Source organism: Sorex araneus, chromosome 2 (assembly GCF_027595985.1).
Source record: "Sorex araneus isolate mSorAra2 chromosome 2, mSorAra2.pri, whole genome shotgun sequence".
NCBI lineage: Eukaryota > Metazoa > Chordata > Mammalia > Eulipotyphla > Soricidae > Sorex > Sorex araneus.
Window position 1 is genome coordinate 322787632 of NC_073303.1, and position 22906 is coordinate 322810537.

Below are 22906 nucleotides of genomic sequence, written 5' to 3' on the forward strand. Positions count from 1 at the left end.
TAAAAATACTTTGTTAGTAGACAGTTTTAGAACATATCATAATTGCTAAATGAATAACATGAAGCTGCAAATTGTGACAGAAGAAATCTTCAAAGCACTCAATAAGCAAAGAATCCAAAGTCACATAAGCAACTGAAAAAAAACTACGTACTTTAATAAAACAATCTGAAAGCTCCAGTTTATTTTTCTAAAATATGGAGTTTTAAGACTTGAGTTGATAAGCAGTTTGGTATCTAAAGAGAAAAATTCTCATGTTTCAGAAAGTCACTGCATATTCTTTTAACCTCTTTCTTCTATCAGTGTGTTACCTTGCATTGTAAATAATGTGCCTAAAATTAGCTGCATGGTTGTAAAATATCCTACATATTTTCTAATTCATGAACAAAGTGATAATGGACTAAGAGGGATAGTACAACAGGTAAGGTACTTGCCTTAGATAGATCAGATATGAAACTGATCCAGGTTTGATCCTTGGCACACCATATGGTCCATCAGGGAGGAAAAAGAAGAAGAATAAGAGCAAAAAATAAAGTAATAGTGTGTATTTTTAAAGTGTATATTTTAAAGAATTTTTATACTTAAAAATAATATGGAGTGGCCACAGAGATCAGACAGCAGTTGTGCCTTGAACACAACTGACCAAGGTTCAATCCCCAGCACCCCATATGGTGCCCTCAGCCTGCCAGGAATGATCCCTGAGTGACGAGCTAGGAACCACCAATATGGCCTCAATTTTTTAGTATGGAGGATGTCAACACATTTCAGAGTAATTGAGCTCTGTAAGTTTGTTCAAGTATTGTTTTGATTTAGGTAGAAATTTAGCCCACCTGTAAGTTTTTATATCTATCTCAATTCAAAGTATTGGTTTTCTCATTTCTGCTGCATTTGGTGCTCTCTTCTAAGGGCTTGGGAAATCAACATTAATGAGAAGCATAGCATTTCCCAAATCGTCATATAGAAAAGAAATTCACATGAAAAGAAAAATATTGATAACATCCTTTAGGAAATGTGGAGAGCTGGCTTTGACTCCAGTATTCTTTAGTCATTAGATTCAGTCCACCTTTATCCAGGAAAGTTGATTCTAGATGTTTACGGACAATCAGCAGATCCTGGCCTAGGTCTTGCCAGACTTTCTAGAGTCTCAGACTTAGTGGAAAGTGTCTTTCTGGTGCCAGTATTCCTTTGGAAGTGCTAACTCAGGAACTTCTGTTCCAACTAGCTGTCAGACCCTCTTAATGCACAAGACACAATAAGGACTACAATTTATTGATTCCACAAATATGTTTTGTGGCCCTCTACACATATAGACACAATTTAATCACTGTCATTGATTGTACCAGAAACTTTTTAAATATTGATTATTTGGGGAAGAGAAGTTTTAAAAATTACTTTAAATTATTGATAAACTTGTTAATAAGAGATTATTATACCACTAATAAGTATATTTTGGTATAATCACTAATTTTGATTATACCAAAATATTGTTGACAATATTTTGACAGGGACTTCTAGATACTATACATAACCATGGATTGTTTGAAACAGGCTTTCAACAAATGAAGTGCAGAAACTGAAAGAACACACTTAAAAACTGTATAAAAGTTTGACATTTCATGACATTCAATATGTGATCATTTTTCTATTATATTTTATAAATAGATCACAGTAGATATTTTAAATGACCTTTGAGATAATTGGGAGAAACATTTTATAAAATAGCAAGTTGTTATAAAATTTTTATAAAATTGTTTTTAGGTAAACTATGTAACTTTGTATTTTTCCTAAAACACTTATCATTATCACTATTATATTTCTAATTTATAGATTAAATAACATGAATTTATAAATAAGTATTAATAAAAACAAAAGAGTTTTTCTGATAATTTGGTAGTAACATTAAAGAAAGATGAGAATGTGAAAGGAAATGATAGAGATTGTGGACTGTGCTGTAAATGATGAAAGCAGGAAAGAAAGAATGTGTTGAAGATGCTGCTGGAAATATAAAATTAATATGCTCTGGACTGGAGCAATAGTACAGCGGGTAGGGTGTTTGCCTTGCACGCAGCTGAACAGGATTTAATTCCTCTGTCCCTCTCAGAGAACCAGGCAAGTGACGAAGAGTATTCCGCCTGCATTCAGAGCCTGGCAAGCTACTCATGGCGTATTTGATATGCCAAAAGCAGTAACAACAAATCTCACAATGGAGATGTTACTGGTGCCCGCTCCAGCAAAGAGATGAACAATGGGAGGACAGTGCTACAGTGCAGTTGCAGTGATACTGCAACATGGAAATATTTGGGTTGTATATAAAATGGGGGCAGGAATGAAGTAAGATACAATATTTGTTTTGTATGGCTTTTGAAAACCAGATATTTATTGTTTAAGTTTCGTTTAGATGTGAAACTAAATAATAAAAATACATTAACTAGACCATCCTATATTTAAGTAATTGGATACTATTTTGCAATGATGCATTGACAAAAAAATAAACAAAAGAAGACCTTTTAAGGCCTATTATTTTTCCTGTTTTCTACCTGATAATATTTACTGCACATGGTATTGGAATAGGAATGTCAGCAGGGCTTGGTGGTCTTGCTAGACTGCAAAAACAGAGGTCAAAGTTCAGAGAGCTCAAGGGGCTGAAATTTGAGGCACAAACTAATGAAGAGGAAGATAGGCAGAGACGGTGCTCTACAGATGCACATGAGGACCAGTGATCTGCAAGCAACTTAAATGTCAATAATGCACAAACTAGAGTAGCACTGAAAATCACTAGATATAAGAGACTCTAAAAATTATAAAATGAACATAGAAATAAGGGACTCTTTGAAAATAGTTTTTTTCATTGTTTTCAAGATGAAATCACAATGAACATGCCCCCCAAAAAAGAAACAGAAATGTTGTGGAAAATGACATAACTAAAGTGAAAATTTTATAGAATGGACTTAAGAGCAAGTAATAAATGATCTTAAATTTAGAGTATATCAACTATCCAAATGGAAGCACAGAGATACAAAGAGATTAAAAATAATAACAAGGAGGGGGCCTAAGAGATAATACATTGGGTAGGGCATTTACTTTGCCCATGGCCCACGAGGGTTCAATCACCAGCACCCCATACGGTCCCCTGAACACCACCAGGTGTAATTTCTGAGCATAGAACCAGGTGTGGCCCCAAAACTTAAAGTAACAATAATGATGATAATAATAAGCAAGACACAGTGACCTGTAGGATAATTTAAAGTTGCTTAACATAAATGTAATTGTACCTTAGAAAAGTGAGTAGAGAAAAAAAAACTGTTTATGAACTACTGTACAGACTGGAATGATAGCATAGCAGCTAAGGTGTTTGCCTTGCAGGCCAAACAGGGTTCAATTCCTCCGTCCCTCTCAGAGAGTACCCTGCCCCGCATGGCAGAGCCTGGCAAGCTACGTGTTGCATATTCGATATGCCAAAAACAGTAACAAGTCTCACAATGGAGACGTTACTGGTGCCCACTTGAGCAAACTGATGAACAACGGGATGACAGTGCTACAGTGCTACAGTGCCTTTTGGTCATTCGAATTTCTTCTTTGAGAGAGTTTCTGTTCATTTCATCACCCATTTTCTTATGGGACTTGGATGTTCTCTTCTCTTAGAGTTCAGTCAGTGCCTTGTATATCCTTGATATTAACCCCTTGTCAGAAGGGTATTGGATGACTATCCTTTCCCATTCCATAGGCTGTCTTTGTATACTGGTCGCTCTTCCTTTTGACGTGCAGAAGCTTCTTAGTTTAAGACAGTACCATTTGTTTATGTCTGCTTCCAGTTGCTTGGTCAGTGGCATTTTCTCTTTGAAGATACCTTTAGCTTCAATGTTGTGGAGGGTTTTGTCAACCTTTTCTTCAATGTACCGTATGATTCTGGTCTGATGCTCAAGTCTTTAATCTATTTTGATCTGACTTTTGTGCATATTGTTAGGTAGATGTCTGAACCCATTTTTTTGCAGGGAGCTGTCCAGTTTTGCCAGCACCATTTGTTACAGAGTCTTTCCTTGCTCCATTTCATATTTCTTGCTCATTTATCAAAGATCAAATGATCATCTATTTGAGGGTGTGTGTGATGATATTCAACCTTACTGCATTGATCTGCAGATCTGAATTTATTCCAATACCATGCTATTTTAATTATTACCGCTTTGTAGTACAGTTGGGGAAGGTGATACTTCCCATCTTTCTTTCCCCCACAAATTACTTTACCTATTCATAAGGACTTATTGTTCCATATGAATTTCAGGTGTGTTTGATCAATTTCTTTGAAAAATGCCATGAGTATCCTTATAGGGATCACATTGAATCTGTATAATACTTTGGGCAGTATGGCCATTTTGACAATATTAAGTCTGCTAATCCATTGGCAGGGCATGTGTTTCCATTTCCTTGTGTCCTTTTTTATTTCTTGAAGAAGAATTTTGTAGTTTTTTTTTTTGTACAGGTCCTTTACCTCCTTAGTTAAGCTGTTTCTGAGGTACTTGATTTTTTCAGGCATAATTGTGAATGTTTATATATATATCACTTTCTTCTCTCTCATTATTTGCATATCGGAAAGCCACAGACTTTTGGGTATTGATTTTATAGCTTGCGACTTCACTATACAAGTCTATTGTTTCTAGGAGCTTCTTGGTAGGGACTTTAGGGTTCTCTAAGTATAGTATCATATCATCTGCAAATAGTAAGAGCTTGACTTCTTCCTTTTCTATCTGGATGCCCTTAATATCTTTTTCTTGCCTAACTGCTATGGCAAGTACTTCCAGTAGTATATTAAATAGAAGTGGTGATAGTGGGCAGCCTTGTCTTGTCCCTGATCTAGAGAGAAGGCTCTTATTTTTTCCTATTGAGAATAATGCTTGCTGTGGGCTTGTGGTAGATGGTTTTGTCTTGTCTAATATTTAACAATAACCACCGTGGTATTTTCCATGATCCTTTCCAAATAGGGGTTTTTGCTACAGTTATGATGTTACTATTTTTCTGAAGCATAATGGTTGCGATTTTGCGTGTGATTCTTAACTATAAAGAAGACAAAGCATTGTCCTGAGACCTAGCTACTCAATATAACTTTAAGAGTTATATAAATTTTTCTTAGGAAGAGAAATTCTAAATTTGATGAGAAAGTACACATGACTACTTAGATAATAACTAAGTAATTGAAAGTAACAACATGAGACTATTTTTCCATTTATTTCTCATTAATAACACTGAACCCAAATATTAGCTGTTGACTCTGCTGTTCAGAAAATCGGTGTATCATTCCAGCTTAGCTATCCCCATCTAATCCTTTATATTAGGGAAGAATCAGTGTGTCTCTAGTTTCTTAAGAACATATTTGACCATCTAGCTTGCAATCCAAAAACTGTTTTGTACAGGACATTTCTAAATCCCATTTCAACAATTATAAGTGGAACTGACATGATAAGTAACTCAAAAGTTGCAAACTTGTCATTTCTAATCTCAGAAGTCTCTGCAAATATGCTTTTACTTAGCTCACTTATCAAGTGAGGAAATTGGGGCCCAAAAGTTTCCATACCCCACACAAGGTCACAAAGTTAATATCACAGACCAAATTTAAATCTGTTATTGAACTCCTATTCTTTTCGTTAAGCCCTACCACCTGTTTAATTTCAAGTTGATTCAGATACATGCTAATACTATTTTATTCAACAGGCATGTTTTAGAATTAAAATATTAAAGTATATTCCTCTGGAATTATTATTAGTTTTACCTCTGTAAAATCCATGTTTTGTTATTCTTAAATCCCTGTTCATCAGGATAGGGAGTCAGTAGGAATGGGAGAAAAAGAAAAGTTATTTTTAACCTTTAAATTTCTTCACAGTGGCTTCCACAAGGTACTTTTGGACACTCATGTTTACTGAGAGCCAGTTCCCAAAGTATCTTGTATGGGCAGCTGTGGTTACTACTGGTTTGCACATCTAGTATGATGATGCATCTCAAAGACTCTTCACTCATTTCTCTGAGCCATGACTTACAGAAAGGACGTATCACTGCCTCTTGGGGGTCTAAGACCACTTACTCTCTGTTCCTGAAGTGTGTGTCATGGGTCAGATATAATAATGGTGATGCATTTGACTTATTTCATTTTCTGAGCATTCTCTGCAGGAGATGAGACTTTGATGGTCTGTTACCAAGCTCCTTTTGAGAGAAAATTGTCTGAGAATTGAAATAGCTTGGCATTCTGGAGGTATAGCAATGCGGCAGTTTCCTTTTTAATAGAGTTTTTCTAAGATTTAGTGAACTTCCTGGTTTCTGAGTCTGTGCTTTGTACTAGGACCTCCTTAGACACATTTGACTCCCTTCACTCCTTATCACACTCAGCAGTGCCCAGGGTTTACACCTGGTTCTGTGCCCACGGAGCTTGGGGACCACATGTGATGCTGGGAATTGAACCCAGATCAACAGAATATAAGGCAAGTGCCCTCCCCACTGTACTCTCACTCTGATCACACTTTTATATTTGTAGTCAGAGCTGAGTAACCTGAGGGACTGTAGGCTCCAACTACCAACTCTTCGCAGTTCTTGCCACACACCTGGTACCTTCTTTAGAAATGACATCATCAATCACCAGCTCAAATATACCTCAAGAAGGTTAGAACTAATATCTGCAGCTGTTTATAAATTGAACCAGTGTCTGGTAGAATATGTTAGTACCAGAAAAGATGTAAAACTTTTCTGTAAAAATTTTCCATCTTACATAGAAGTTCTGCCTATAGGATCCCGTCTCTTGAAATAAAATAAAATATTAGATGTTACAATATTTATATAGCTTTGCTACATAAATAATCCTTATAGAATCCAACAGTCTACCTTGCATAACTTATTTCATAGTCTTTGGTCCATTCACAGGTAGTCCAAAATGTAAGACCAACTCCTGTTTTTGTAGAAATGTGTAAAATTGTAATAAGGTTTGACATCAACAGTAATATATACTGTGTCAAGATTACACTCTTTTATGAGGTGCACAGTTTACAAACTGCTGCAGAAATTATTACCAACCTTCTCATGAGGAAGAACAGGTAGTTTTGGACTGATGATCAATGAAGTCATTACTAGGTACTTACCCCAGGTGTGGAGTAAGAAGAGGGAAGATTTGGTAGTAAAACCTACCATTTGTTTATCAAAACCTATTCAAATCTGATTACAAATATAAAAGTTTTCAGGATCCTGTACTATATAAAAAATTGACATTTTAATCTAGAATTTTAAACAAGAACTCAGAATATTCTGTGACTATAACAGGGCATTACTTTTTTGTAATCATAAATACATTTTTTAATGGTTTATCTCCTTTTAATGGTATACAAACAAATCTCCCTGTACCTAGAAGAAATGTAGTACTGTAACATTTTTGGATAAAATAAAGTAAGTTTTATATTTTAAAATAAAAATTAATTTATATTTCTAAAATCCATATATAAAGGTATGAGTATATGCAAAGGACTGTTTCTATTCTGTTAGAAACATAGAATTTATTGCAGCTTTCTAAGTATTCTTCTTTGTTTTAAAACAGGTTGTTTGGTATCAAATCAGTCATTCAAATAGACTGTTCCAGCACTTGGAAGATCATAGCAAATCCAGACCTATCATGGTATCATCATGCCAACCCCATCCTCCTGCTGGTGATGTACTACACATTGGCAACTCTGATTCGCATCTGGCTTCAGGAACCCCTTGTGAGGATAAACATGTTTTCATGACTTGTCTGCAAAGTAACTTGGACACTCCAGAAGAAATGGCTCATTGCTATTAACTATTGGCTATATTTCAAAATTATACAATCTTTTCTCTCTCTCTTATTCTCTCTCTCCCAAAGTACACAGTGTGCTGAAATTCAGTGAGATGCATGTCTCTGCCCACCCCTCACTTAAGTGCCACTTTAGAAAGACGCTCTGTGTTGTTCTCTCTCCTGAGTAAAATCTGATTCCAATTTCTCACACAAGCCAGGGAATGAAACCCAGAGATGTCAGCCCATTGTCTGGGGTACTGTATAACATCTTTGTTGCTATAGAAGTCGCATAGTTACAAAATTATGGGTTATAGTACATCTGAATCTTCTGTTATGTTTTCTTCAATTCTCTTCTAAAATTTGAGAGTGCCAGTAAAACCCTTATGGTGATTATGGTTTTCTTTCCCTCCACAAACATGTATAAAGATTTATTCATCTATATTTAAATAATATTACACAATAGAAAAAATATCTTTTGAGGACGTATTACAAGTTAAGAAATACTGTAAATGGCTCGAGTTACTCCGATTGTCAGGTGCCCTGAGCTCACTGTGACCCACAAGGCTGCACTGTAGGTACCAAAGCTCATGCTGTCATGAAGGTGAAGACTGTGGGCCATGAGACAATCAGGTTCTTCAGCCGTGGACTTTCTAGGGACAGAGGAAGAGAACTAGGAAGACAATTGCACAGTTAACATATATATGTATATATATATATTACAAATTATAAGCATGTGGAGAATATGACCCACTTCACACTAGCATCACCTATTTCAGAGGTTCTTTACTTAAATGAACTGGGACATAGAAATTTCTCATTGACATTGTGATAGAAAACAGATGTCTAGTATTACCCTAGCTCCAACGGACCTAGTCTACAACTGTGAATTCTAAGTTACAAAGCTATGATACTTTTATGAGAGAAATAAATATGGGAGTAACACAATGAAAAAAAAATAAAGGTCCTAAATTAATACATGGGCTCCTACCTGGTGAGCACAAATCCCTACCCAACACATCTGTGTGCTTGCCTGGCCAACTGAAAAATAGGAACTGGGCAGTAATATCAAGTCTCCTCCATCTGCTCTAATATCAATGATGATTTAATGCCCTTTTTATTGGGACGCCTTTGTTGGGAAAGAACAGAAGCACCAAGTGTGTTCTGTTGCCTGGGCTCATTCTTTATCCCCTCTTCCCCATCAGCCATCTGACTTTGGAATGTCTCATTTGGCAAGGCAACCATGTTGCAATTCCACTATATTTTGTTTAATATAGTGTAAACCACAGATAATTATGTTCTTAATCTGTTCTTAATCAAAGATTGACCAGGGTTAACTGTGCACTACTTTTGAAAGCCATTGAGCAGCTCCCCTCCAGTTCCATTTAGAATGGACCTGAGATATGGTGGGTGGTTCCCATTACATAGTGGATAGTGCCTCTACTGCTGTCATTTATAATCTGAGAAGGAATTGGATTGTTTATCACTCACACAAAAGCATTTCTGTCATTATTTTATTTCAAATTGCCTTGATTCAAGCCCATATGTCACATACATTAATGTTTAAAAGTAACTATTGAGGCAAAATAAAAGATGACAAGTGAGAGGGAGAGGGGCTGGGCTCCTGAAGGGAGGGACAGATACACTAGCAGTGGATGTGGTGTTAGAATCATGTTGAGAAACCATTATTAATAGTATTGTAAGCCAAAAAACAATTTTAGAATATGTTTTAAGGTGAAAAACTTTCTCTTTGTCACCTAAATGCCTGAGAGAAGTACTCTAAGAAGCTTATTGGGGTCAGAATAATAACATAGCAAGTAGGGCAACTTACCATGCATGTGGCTAATGGGGGCGGGGGGGGAGTTCAATCCCTGGCATCCCGAGCCTTCCAGGAATGCAAAGTAATAAGCCCTGAGCACCACTGGGCATGGCCCCAAAACAAAACAAACAGAGAAGAAGAGCTTGTTCTCTGGCTTATTCTGTGTCTCAGGTGCTAGAGGAGAAGCCCAAGGAAGAGGACAGGGCACTGGCCTGCAGTCCCATCCAGATCACTGCAGACAGGAGGCGCAGCCTGTGGTATGCTACGCATTACCCGACTGACGAGAGAAAAGTAAGCCATGAGAAGCAAGTTTCATTTCCTAATTTATTTTGCTGTTTTTGTATGATGGTGCTGATTATGAGTCATAGGATGCCACCTGCAAACTGGGACTGCTGTTTATAGAAATAGTTTGACTAAAATTTTACTGAAGAAATATTACAACCATATATGTTATAGGTTCACATCAAGTGCCTGACACTAAAGTATGACAACTGTCCCGGTGAAAAGCTTTCAGTCACTAAGTGTGAGAGGAGCTAACTGGTTTCCACCGCACACCTGATAGATGGTTGTCCAGGTGTGGGTGTTTATTTGGCAGTCAGCTAAGAAGGTAAAAAGAAATGAAGGCATTTACTGAAAGCATGTGTTGCTAGTGATAAAATTTGGGCTATTAAAAAATTTAGGGTGCTAGAAAAATTTGTATCCACAGCTGGTAATTTGGAAAGTTCCTAGTACTTAAGGACTCGTCTTGCGATATCAGAAGGGATGTTGACAAGTGTGTTCTTTAAGTATTGAGCAAATAAATGGGTCAATATTAATAAAACTGTTTCACCAACTCAAAAATGCAGCTTGTGGGTAAAGGATCCAGTCAAGGTGCAAGATTAGTGGGTTTTAATGCATCAGCAAATAAAAATTCATTGATATGGTTTCAGATTTCATATTGCAATAATCATCAAGAAACCACACTTATTGATTCTGGTACAGTATCAAAAATTATCCAGTTATCTGGATAGGCTATTGGAATGAGTTCTCCTTACTTTTCCAACTACATACCCATGTGAAGTAAGATTTTTTTCATGTATTTTAACAAAACAATATATCACAACAGACTAATGCAGAAACAGAGACAAAAATTCTTTGTCTTCTTTTGTGCCAGGCATGAAAAAGACATGCAAAAAGTGTAAAAGAATGTCACTCTTTTTACTATGTATTTTATTTTAGCAAATTTAATAAAGTGATGTATGCTATCATATGATTTGGGGACATGGTGGGGGCCATATCTGGTGGTACACCGGGCTTCCTCTTGGCTCTGTACTCAGTGATCACAGTGGTCACTCCCAGCTGGCTACTTGCAAAGCAAGCACCTTATCCATTGTATTATTGATCTGGTTCCAATGGTTTTTAAATTTTAAGGGATAAATAAATCCTTTAAATTCCTCAATTTTATAGTATGATATATAGGGTCCTCCAAGACTCTCTGTGATTTTTAAGAAATAAATGAATCCTGGCACACAAAAAGTGGGAAAGTCATTGACACAGTAAAGGCTTATTATGTTGGTGGAACCCAAACTACATAACACTAATATAACCCAAAAGAACTTTCATATAATAAGTGCATTATAGAGAGTATGCAAAAATATTTTTTAAATCTCAAATTCTGCGAGAAATTATTTTTCACTATTATGAAGTTTCTATTTGTATAAAAGTAAATACTTTTATGATTCTAATGTCTCAGAGGGTTGCAAAACAAATCAGATTATTCTATAAGAACAAAACTCCTGAAAAACAATCAACTTTATTATTCATGTGGCTTATGACTGCTTATTGGTATCATAAATTCAAGTTAAGAAGCTAGAAAATAATTATAATAAACAGAAACATCCAGTTTCATTATTTTTCTTTTTATATTCTTGCATGGCACTTTTAACATAGCAGCATGAGACTAAAGAGAATATGTGTGTATGTATACATACACACATATATATACACATATATATAAAGAAATACTTGATTTCTGTGTGAATACTCTTTTGGTCAGAGATGCAGAGATAAGACACGCTGAGAAATAATTTAGCAGGAAGGTCATGAGCCTGAGTGATGCCATGACCCTACGTGATAATCCATTTCTCTTGAGCGTCTTATCACTGTGTCTCCAACCGAAAGAATATTCACGCAACACTTGATAATATGCATATTTATAAGCAATATTAACATTCAGCTTGCATATTAACATGCTGTCTTGCATTGCTTTTTGCAGCTTTTGTCAATGACCCAAGATGACTACAAACCATCTGATGTTAGTATATCCTTAGAATTATCATTTATATTTGTGTAAGTGATGTAAAAGTGTCATAAATAGAATTATCTTCTTAATTATATTTAAATTATCTGTTGATAAAATTTCCAAAAGTTTTAAAATAATTTCTTGCTGAAATTACATATCTTTTGGGGGGGCTGGTAAAGTGTTAACTCACGTAGATGAACTTGAGTATAATTACACAAAACGTATTTAAACTTTTAAAAAACACTTTTTAAAAAATCATCCTGCTCAGAAGATATGCCAATTACATAATAACTAATAAGCAGTCCAAAAATTTCTTGCATGTCCAGAAATACACACATGTTTATATGTGCTTGTATATGTTTATATCTCAAAATTTGTGAAACCAAATTTGACGTGGGAGAATAAAAAGAAATTTCACTTAGAGCACAAAGTATTGATATAAAAGAGTTTTCACTTCAGATGTGGAGAACATGGTACATTGCATGGTGTTGAACAGGAAGACAAAATGGTATTCACTGCACTGTGGAGAACAGACTGGAGAGAGGCTGTGCAGGATGTTTATGTCAAAGAACAGTCGCAAGAGTTACTCAGCTGTTTCTCTTGAGCTCTGCCTGCTCCACCTCAGGGAGAGGGCAAAAGAGCCAGGCAGGAAAAGTGCAGTTGCTCTCACAGGCGTGCCTTTGTCCCTCGCTCCCTTCCAGGGCCTTCTGGTGACTGTGAATGGCAATCCTGTGGATTACCACACCATCCACCCCAGTCTGCCCATTGAGAATGGGCCCGCCAAAGCCGACCTGTACTCCACCCCACAGTACCGCTGGGAGCCCTCTGACGACACCGCAGGTGAGGAAGCTGCTCTGGAAGGATGGCCTACCCCTGATCTCTTTTCCTCCTATCCAGAAACTTGCCATCTCTCTTCTGTTCACTGGACTTAGCTCCTTTTCTGACAGAGATATTGCCCTCCATGGTCTGAGCAAATGCATTTCCCTAAATTATGCCTGCATTTTGCTCCACCATATTGCTGTGGATGTGCTGTTCTTGTATTCAGAATGAGCTACAAAATCAATGCTCACTTAAAAAAAAATTTTAAATATAGTACCTTGTTTATAGAGTACACTTATATGTATATATGTATATATATTTCATATATATACATACATCTTAGTCTTTCTATATAATTTGATGCTGTAATGTGGGTTAATAGTATTAAACAATATTTTGTTGGGCTGGGAAGATAGCTCATCAGTAAAGCACTTACTTATCTTGCATTTGGATCTTACCTGGATCTATCCCCTCAGCACACACACAAAAATTAATTAAATAAGGTTTCATTTATCTATTATAAAGCAGAAAAAAGCCCAAACTTGAAACAGACATTCTTTCTTGGTTTAATATGTATAAGTAAAATGGACTATTATTAGAGGAGATAAAGTAATTGACTGTGGGTGGAGATCTACCCCCATGTTTTAGGCCTACATGGATTTTTCTTTTTCGTTTTGTTTTGGGCCCAAATGCAGTGATGCTCGGGGATGGCTCCTGGTTCTGCACTCAGGAATTATACCTGGTAGTTCTTAGGGAACCACAAAGAATGCTAGAATCAAACCCATCAGCTGTAGTGAAGGAAAGCACCCTACCCGCTGTACTATCTCTCCAGTCCCAAAATTTTCTTTAAAAAAGAAGAAAAAAAGAGGAAGAAAGAATAAATAGTAACTAATAGTCAAAAATATATGGCCCTGACTAAAAATGGAAATTTCTGGAATCCCTTGAAGAAAGTGACTACCTGGAGATACTGTTTGTTCTTCATATTTACAAAGCTGGACTGCTATTGTCACCAATCCGGTCACAGACCGTAGAATTACTATGGCGAAAACAACAAATTGAAAGAAAAGTGGCTATGAAAATGTAATAGAAAATGTAATTTTCATTTCTCTTTATGAGTTGTTTTACACTGTCTTACCTTTAGTAAATTTTACACAACTATATAATCTTCATTTTTAATACTTGAAGCTTGCTCTAACTTGCTCATCTTTACAACATCATGCTAAGTTTCCTCCTTGTATTGATTGTCTATTACTAGACAATATCCTAAATTATTGCCTTTGAACATTTATTTAGCATTTCTATGGCTCAAGAATGGGGACACCAAGTGTCCCATTCCTCTGGCTCAGAGTCTCCAGAAAGGAATAGCTGAACTGCCATAGGGTTGTGATCTTACCTGAGGGCTTGCCCCAGGAGAATCTCCTTCCATGCCCACAATCACGGCAATAAAAAACTAGCCTCAAGCTCTTGACAGCTGCTGGTCAGAGGAATCAGTTCCTTGTCATCTGGGCCTCTTCCTCAAGCAGTTTACAACAGGCAGCAGATTGCCCTCAAAACCGGTGATTGAAAATGAGAGAAAGTGCTCAGAGAGAAGCTACCATCTTCTATAACTTACTTGAGGGTACTATTCCATCCCTTTCAGTACTCTATTTTTTAGAAGCGCATCAAAAATACCACACAATAGTCAGGAGAGGGCTAATGCAAGGGCATGGATGCGACGAAGTATTGATCATAGGACCATTTTAGCAGTTGTCTCTGTGCCCTCTCTAACTGAGATTTCTTGCTGCAGTTTCTGTTAGGTCCATTACCCTTCCTGGGAAGAATCTATAGATCTGGTTTTCATTCTAAGGGCTTTGTTACTGCAAATCATCTCTGAAGCCTTACGTAGAAGACTGTGCTAAAGACTCTCATAAGATGCACTGGTTGGGACATTTGTACAGAACCCACATATTTGCATAAATTGTCACATAATGTATGGTTATATCCTTGCAGAAAAGAAAGAGGAGGAAGAGGATGACAAAGAGGAATATGAAGAGGAAAGAAGCCTTGAGGAGAAGAGAAGTGTTAAAGTTCATGCCATGGTCTCTGTGTTCCAGTTTATTATGAAACAAAGTTACATCTGTGCCCTTATTGCTATGATGGTATGTATGAGACCACAGTTAGGTGCTAGAGAAATGGTTTGCAAAATCTCCTGTTCAAAGTAAGCTTCCTAGTATCTTGGCAGTTATGATGGCTATGTTAAGGTTCCTAGAATCTTATATTACAGATTTCAAATCTTATCCTCTTTAAATGTTGATTATGTTTTTATAAGTAATATATCTCTCTGACTTCAGCTTATCAAACCAGACTCTTATTCTCCTGGTTTAAAAGGATATATTGAATAGCTTTTATAAATAGCTTTTATAAATGATATTAAAGGTGTTCCAAAGTAACACATTATAAATATTTTTATAATGGGAATCATATCCATAGTAACACATTATAAATATTTTTATAATGGGAGTCATATCCATATCTTATATTTCAATAATATTTTTCCATCTTAGCTCAAATGCGGTTTTTATCAATATAATGCATATGAGCATCAACCAATCAGAATTCCCTAGAGTGTCTTCCGGTTTTGAGCCCTTGTTTTATATATTTCTACTCTATAAAGGGTGTAGTTTCTACTATACCTTTGTTTCCCTCATTACAATTGTAAAAGTAGTCTAAATAAAAATTAATCTTAAAAAATAGTTATTTGACGTCTAGAGGAAAATAAAAAAATTTCAACACCTATTCTTTCTTTAAAAATTTTTTTCTTGAGAACTTATTTAATATTATCTATTCCAAATCTTGTAGGTAATGCTAAAACCCCATGGACAACTTTAGTTTGGTTTGTGGGGAATCACAGCCGGCAGAGCTTACTTCTGGTTCTGTACTAAGGAATCATTCCTGGTGGAGCTTGCGGAATAAGAGGTTCTGAGCACCCAGCTCTGCAGAATGCAAGATAAGCATTCTTTTGATTGCACCCTCCCTCAAGCCCCCAAAATGGACAATTTCGATAATAAAAAATGAAAATATTCTTTGACTTGGAAACAATACTTAAAGTATTAACAGTTATTCAGTTAACATGTCCCCAAGTATGTAACTCAACACACTTGAGCATTGGGGAAAAGAAGCTCCCTCAATTTAAAGATGGCTTCTTTGAAAGTTACATATCACGGGTCAATATCACAAGTGACACATCTCTTAGTTTTAGTCTAGTGTACTGTTTCTTTATGAGTATCGATGTATCACTGTAGCACTGTCATCCCACTTCTCATGGATTTGCTCGAACGCTCACCAGTAATGTCTCCATTGTGAGACTTGTTACTGTTTTTGGCATATCGAATATGCCAGGGGTAGCTTGCCAGGCTCTCCAAGAGGGGTGGAGGAAATGAACCCCAGGTCAGCCGCGTGCAAGGCGAACACCCAACCTATTATGCTATTGCTTCAGCTCCTCTTTATGAGTATGTACTGTAAAATGATCACCACAATGAATAACCAATGAATCAACTTAGCAGGAATCACCCCCAAATAGTTTTAAATTTTCTGTGAGAAAAATGTTAAGATTTAGCTCCAAATATGCAAGTCTGACTTTCTGGTATGCAATACAGTGTTTGAAGTATAGTCACTCATGTTTTACACTATAGCCCTGACTTACTTGTTTTGTTTTTTTTTATTTTGTTTTTTTTTCTTACTTGTTTTATATATAAAAGTTTCTACTTATAGACTGTCTTTACCCATTTGAACCTTTAACTTAAACTGCAACACAACTCCTTTCCTTAAGCAGCAAACTTATGATAAATGCAATGAAGAATTGTGATTCTGAACTCAAAGTAATGCGTACAGGGTTTTTTATTCTAAAAATAAACCAGTTAAGTGTGACCTCTCTTTTTTTCTTTTGCTTTTTGGGTCACACCCCAGCGACGCTGGGGATAGAACCCGGGTTAGCTGTGTGCAAGGCAAATGCCCTACCCACTGTGCTATCACTCCAGCCCCATGGCCTCTTTTTAAACTAAAGTACTTTAAATACTGTGAACACCTTATTAAAAATTTTATTTAATAGAAAAAAGTTATCCTAAAAAAACACCCCAAAAAAGCATATCCTTTATTAGAGACAAGCCCTTGTCTGGTACCATTTCTGTTGTTCTAATAGAGCTACAAAATTAATGTTTTGAACTTGTCTTCCTTCTGTGGAAGGTCCCCAGTGCAGCAGTTTAATCAGGCAGAAACAGAAGTCCTGAGTAGCAATTCTGTTGGAATGATAAATGTATTTATTCTAAAATACAAATTAAAGAAACAATTACATCAGACAAAACTTCATATTTCTGTGTACATCAATGTTCCCAAAATGTTTTCTGTGGAGTACTAGGTTTACAGAATGTCAGAGGCTGTCATCAGAGTCAAAAGAAAATATCCTGGATGTCTTCCAGGGCTTTTATTTTCTTTGATGTCTCTTGTCAACTTCAAAAGAGAATGTAATACTGTCCATTACACAGATTTAATTATTAAGGGCCCCTAACGCATAAAAGATTTTATTCTGGAACCAGCATGAAACACTTCTACCCAATATTACCCTTATTTATGACCTAGAAGACAATATATTTGAATTAAAAAACTCAGTGGGTGCCCTCAACAATAGAATGACTGCAGCAGAAGACAGAATCAGCAAGCTTGAAGATAAGCTGCATGTAGCCTACAGGCAACAACAATCAATGGGGAGAGACCTCAAAATAGCTCTAGGGAGAATTAGAGTCCTAGGGGATGAATTCAAGAGGAACAACATTAGAATCATTGGAGTACCAGAAGGACAGGGAACCAACCCCAATGAAAAAGCCACAATAAAAAAAATCATTGCTGAAAAGTTCCCAGAGCTGGACAATGCAGACATTCAGATTCAAGGAGCCAGAAGGGTGTCAGCTAAAAGAGACTCTAACAGAAAACCTCCAAGACATATCATAGTTAGGATGATGGACGTAACAGATAGAGACAAATTACTGCAAGCTGCAAGGTCAAAGAAGGAAATCACATACAATGGAGCACCCCTTGGGCTCACAGCAGACCTATTGGAGGAAACCCTTCAAACTCAGTGGTGGGATATAGTGAAAAAACTCAATGAAATGAATGCTTCACCAACAATACTTTATCTGCCCAAACTCTCATTGAAACTCGAAGGAATTATACACTATTTTGTGGATAAACAACAACTAAGGAACTTCATAGACTCTAAACCAAACCTAAAAGAAGGTCAAAAGGGGCTACTATAAGACAAGAAAAACCCCTACAAGCACAACAAACACTTACAGAAAGATGGCACAAAACCCTATAACAATAATCTCTCTCAATGTCAATGGTCTTAATTCACCAATTAAGAGACACAGAGTGGCAAAATGAATCCAGAGACTCAACCCAACATTCTGCTGCCTGCAAGAAACACATCTGAATAGCCAAACAAACACAGACTCGAGGTCAAAAAATGGAAAACAATTCTGCAAGCAAACAACTCCCTCAAAAAAGCTGGGGTGGCTTTACTAGTATCAGACAACATAGACTTCAGGTTGAAAAATATTAGAAAGGATAGTGAAGGCCACTTTTTATTAATCAAGGGATATGTACAGCAGGAAGAAATCACACTCCTAAATGTGTACGCACCCAATGAGGGGCCAGCTAAATACTTACAACAGCTGCTAACAGACCTTAAGAAGGACATTGTGGGCAACACAATAGTAGTTGGAGACTTCAACACCGCCCTATCACCTCTGGACAGATTAAGAAGATTAAAACTAACCAAGGAAATACTGGCTTTGAAGGAAGAAATAGAAGAGAGAGAGCTAATAGATCTATACAGGGCTCTATATCCAAAAAAAAAAAGGAATACACAATCTTTTCCAGTGCACATGGAACATTTTCCAGAATAGACCATGTGCTGGGCCACGCAACATACCTCAACAGAATCAACAAAATAGACATTGTACCAGCTATCTTTTCAGACCATGATGCACTGAAAATAGAAGTTAATCATGGACAGATGCAGAAAACTAAATCAAACACCTGGAAATTAAATAGCTCGATGTTGAACAATGAGTGGGTCAGGAAGGAAATCAAGGAAGATATCAAAAGTTAGCTGAAAACAAATAAGAATGAAGATATGAGCTACCAGAACCTGTGGGACGCAGCTAAAGCCATTTTAAGGGGAAAATTTATATCTCTGCAAGCATATCTCAAGAAGGAAGAAAGGGCCTATATAGATAGCTTGACTTCGCAGCTCAAGATCTTAGAAGAGGACCAGCAAAAGGAACCCAAACCAGATCGAAGAAAAGAAATAATAAAACTTAGAGCAGAAATTAACGACATGGAAACCCAAAAGACAATCCGAAAGATCAATGAAACCAAGAGCTGGTTCTTCAAGAAAATAAATAAGATTGACAAACCACTAGCAAGACTCACAAAAAAAGAGAGAGAGAGAACCCTTATAAGCCGAATCATAAATGAAAAGGGGGACATCACAACAGAAACCAAGGAGATTCAAAAGATCATCAGAGACTACTTTGAAATGCCACGAAACAAGAGAACTAGAAGAAATGGATAAATTCCTGGATTCCTATAATCTCCCAAGGCTGAGCCAAGAAGACCTGGAATATCTGAATACTCCTATTAACATCAAGGAAATTGAAATGGTAATCAAAAGCCTTCCCAAAAACAAAAGCCCAGGTCTAGACGAATTCACTAGCAAATTCTTCCAAACATTTAAAGAGGACCTATTGCCAGTTCTTCTCAAGCTTTTCCAAGAAATTGAAGAAACAGAAACCCTCCCAAACAATTTCTATGAGGCTCACATCTCCCTAATACCAAAAGCAAACAAAGACACCACAAAAAAAAAAAAGAAAACTATAGGCCAATATCTCCGAAGAACACAGATGCGAAGATTCTCAACAAAACATTAGCAAACAGAATTCAACAACTCATCAAAAAGATCATACACCACGACCAAGTGGGATTCATCCCAGGGATGCAAGGATGGTTTAACATTCAGAAATCAATCAACATAATCCATTATATCAACAAAAGAAAAGATAAAAATCATATAATCATATCAATAGATGCAGAGAAAGCATTTGACAAGATCCAGCACCCGTTTATGATGAAAACTCTCGCCAAAATGGATATAGAAGGGACCTTCCTCAATATAGTCAAAGCCATCTACCACAAGCTTACAGCAAGCATCATCCTCAATGGGAAGAAACTAAGACCCTTCCCTCTCAGACCAGGGATGAGACAAGGATACCCACTCTCTCCACTTCAGTTCAATATAGTACTGGAAGTACTTGCAATAGCGATTAGGCAAGAAAAAGATATTAAGGGCATTCAGGTAGGAAAGGAAGAAATCAAGCTCTAACTATTCGCTGATGATATGATATCATACTTAGAAAACCCTAAAACCTCTACCAAGAAACTCCTAGAAACAATAGACTCGTATAGTAAAGTTGCAGGCTAAAAAATCAATACCCAAAAGTCCATGGATTTCTTATATGCAAATAATGAGAGAGAAGAAAGCAACATGATAAAAGCACTCCTGTTCACAATTGTGCCTCAAAAAATCAAGTACCTTGGAATCAGTTTAACTAAGGAGGTAAAGGACTTGTATGATGAAAACTACAAAATGCTACTTCAGGAAATAAAAGAAGACATGAGGAAATGGAAAAATATCCCCTGCTCATGGATTGGAAAAATTAATATTGTCAAAATGGCAATTCTCCCCAAAGCATTGTACAAATTCAATGCAATCCCTTGTCATTCTTCAAAGAAATGGAACAAGTGCTCCTGAAATTCGTATGGAACAATAAGCCCCCATGAATAGCTAAAGCAATTCTTGGGAAAATGAAAATGGGAGGAATCAACCTCCCCTTCTTCCAACTCTACTACAAAGCCGTAGTCATTAAAACAGCTTGGTAGTGGAACAAAGGCAGAGTGGCAGACCAATGGAACAGGGTTGAATACTCTGACACACACCCCCAAATATATGACCATCTAATCTTTGATATGGGAGCAAGAAATGTGAAGTGGAGCAAGGAAACCATGTTTAACACATTGTGTTGGCAAAACTGGACAGCTACATGCAAAGAAATGGGCTTAGACCTCCACCTATCATCATGTACAAAAGTCAGATCAAAATGCATTAAAGATCTCAACATCAGACCAGAATCCATAAGGTACATTGAAGACAAGGTTGGCAAAAACCCTCCACGACATTGAAGACACTGGTATCTTCAAAGCTGACATGCCACTGGCCAAGCAAGTGAAAACAGAGATGAATAAATGGGACTATCTCAATCTAAGAAGCTTCTGCACCTCAAGAGAAACAGTTACCAAGTACAAAGACAATCTACAGAATGGGAAAGGATATTTACACAGTACCCATCCGATAAAGGGTTGATATCAAGGATAAGCAATGCACTGATTGAACTCCACAAGAAGAAAATTGCCAACCTGATCAAAAAATGGGGTGATGAAATGAACAGAAACTTTCCCAAAGAAGAAATCCAAATGGCTCAGAGGAACATGAGAAAGTGTTCAATATCACTAATCATCAGGGAGATACAGATCAAGACAACAAAGAGATATCATCTCACACCACAGAGACTGGCCCGCATCCCAGAAAACAAAAACAACCTATGTTGGTGTGGATGTGGGGAGAAAGGGACTCTTCTTCACTGCTGGTGGGAATGCCGACTGGTTCAGCCCTTTTGGAAAACAATATGGACGATTCTCAAAATATTAGAAATTGAGCTTCCATTTGACCCAGCAATACCACTCCTGGGAATATATCCCAGAGAGGCAAAAAGGTATAGTAGAGATGGCATCTGCATTTCTATGTTCATTGCAGCACTGTTTACAATAACCACAATCTGGAAAAAAACCAGAGTGCCCCAAAACCGATGACTGGTTAGAGAAACTCTGGTACATATACACAATGGAATATTATATAGCTGTCAGAAAACATACAGTCATGAAACTTGCATATAAATGGATCAACATGGAAAGTATCATGTTGAGTGAAATGAGTCAGAAAGAAAGAGACAGACATAGAAAGATTGCACTCATATGTGGAATATAATATAACTGAGAAGTACAAGTTTGCAGTGATGCAATTTCTGGCAGATATTTCTCTGGGCTTAGTTACTAAAACACTAAAATACAGTAACCCAAAACCGTGAGGCTGCTAGTGCGGTCACTTGACCTCATACCTCTTCATTCTCAGCAATGGAAAACAAATTGTCAAATGCTTCCTTTTTAGCAGGTCCGACTTTACGGGGGAGAAACTCCAAAGAATAATAGTGAGTTTTGTTGAAATATTGAATGTAATCAAAGTGAAAGTAAAGTGAAATTTATCAGTTACACAGGCGGGGGAGGGGCTGGGGGGGGTAAGGGTGTGAGGGGGCGGGGTGAAGCTATACTGTGATTCTTGGTGGTGGAATATGTGCACTGGTGAAGGGATGGGTGTTCGAGCATTGTATTACTGAAACTTAAACCTGAAAACTTTGTAACTTTCCACATGGTGACTCAATAAAAAAAATAAAATAAAATAAAAACCAAGTGACCCGCTTAATTTGGTACTTTTTCTCCCATGACTTGTCACTTAGAGCAGTTATGGCTTTAGTTGGAATCAATGAGTCAATATTTTTTTTCTTTTGGGGTCACAACCAGCAATACATAGGAGTTACTCCTGGCACTGCACTCAGGAATTACTCCTGGCAGTACTTGGGGGACCATATGGAATGTTGGGAATCGAACCTGGGTCAGCGCATGCAAGGCAAATGCCCTACCTGCTCTGCTACCGCTCCAGCCCAAATGAGTCAATATTTTGAAGAGAGTAATATGACTTTGCGGAAAATAATTTGAATAGTCAATGCGTCTCAGAATTATTTGAGAAGGAATAGAGAAGGAATAGAGCAGACTTCTAGGAGTTAACAACAGTTTGGGAGTAGGTGATATTTTGGTTGAACAGTTTCATCTGATCACTCATGCATTCGTACATCATTAACTGTAAACACTTTAAATATTACCTACACTTTAAACAACATTTTTTTCAAGGAGTAACACTATTGTGGAAAAAATCAGATTTAGCAATAATTGCCATTATTTTAATTTTTTTCATTATTTTAATTTAAATAAAACAACTTCCTTTTGAATT

The 22906-nt window shown here is 36.9% G+C and overlaps 1 protein-coding gene across 3 annotated transcripts in view; it reads left to right on the forward strand.

Moving 5' to 3' along the window:
* The window catches only part of PIEZO2 (piezo type mechanosensitive ion channel component 2), a 455202-nt gene that overhangs the window by 313762 nt on the left and 118534 nt on the right, over positions 1-22906 (forward strand). For all 3 annotated transcript variants that reach the window (XM_055127104.1, XM_055127105.1, XM_012933496.2), the window contains exons 8-12: positions 7562-7724; positions 9765-9884; positions 11848-11886; positions 12576-12714; positions 14683-14831. In XM_055127104.1, the coding sequence (XP_054983079.1) occupies positions 7562-7724; positions 9765-9884; positions 11848-11886; positions 12576-12714; positions 14683-14831 (610 nt within the window). The remainder of the gene's footprint in view (positions 1-7561; positions 7725-9764; positions 9885-11847; positions 11887-12575; positions 12715-14682; positions 14832-22906) is intronic.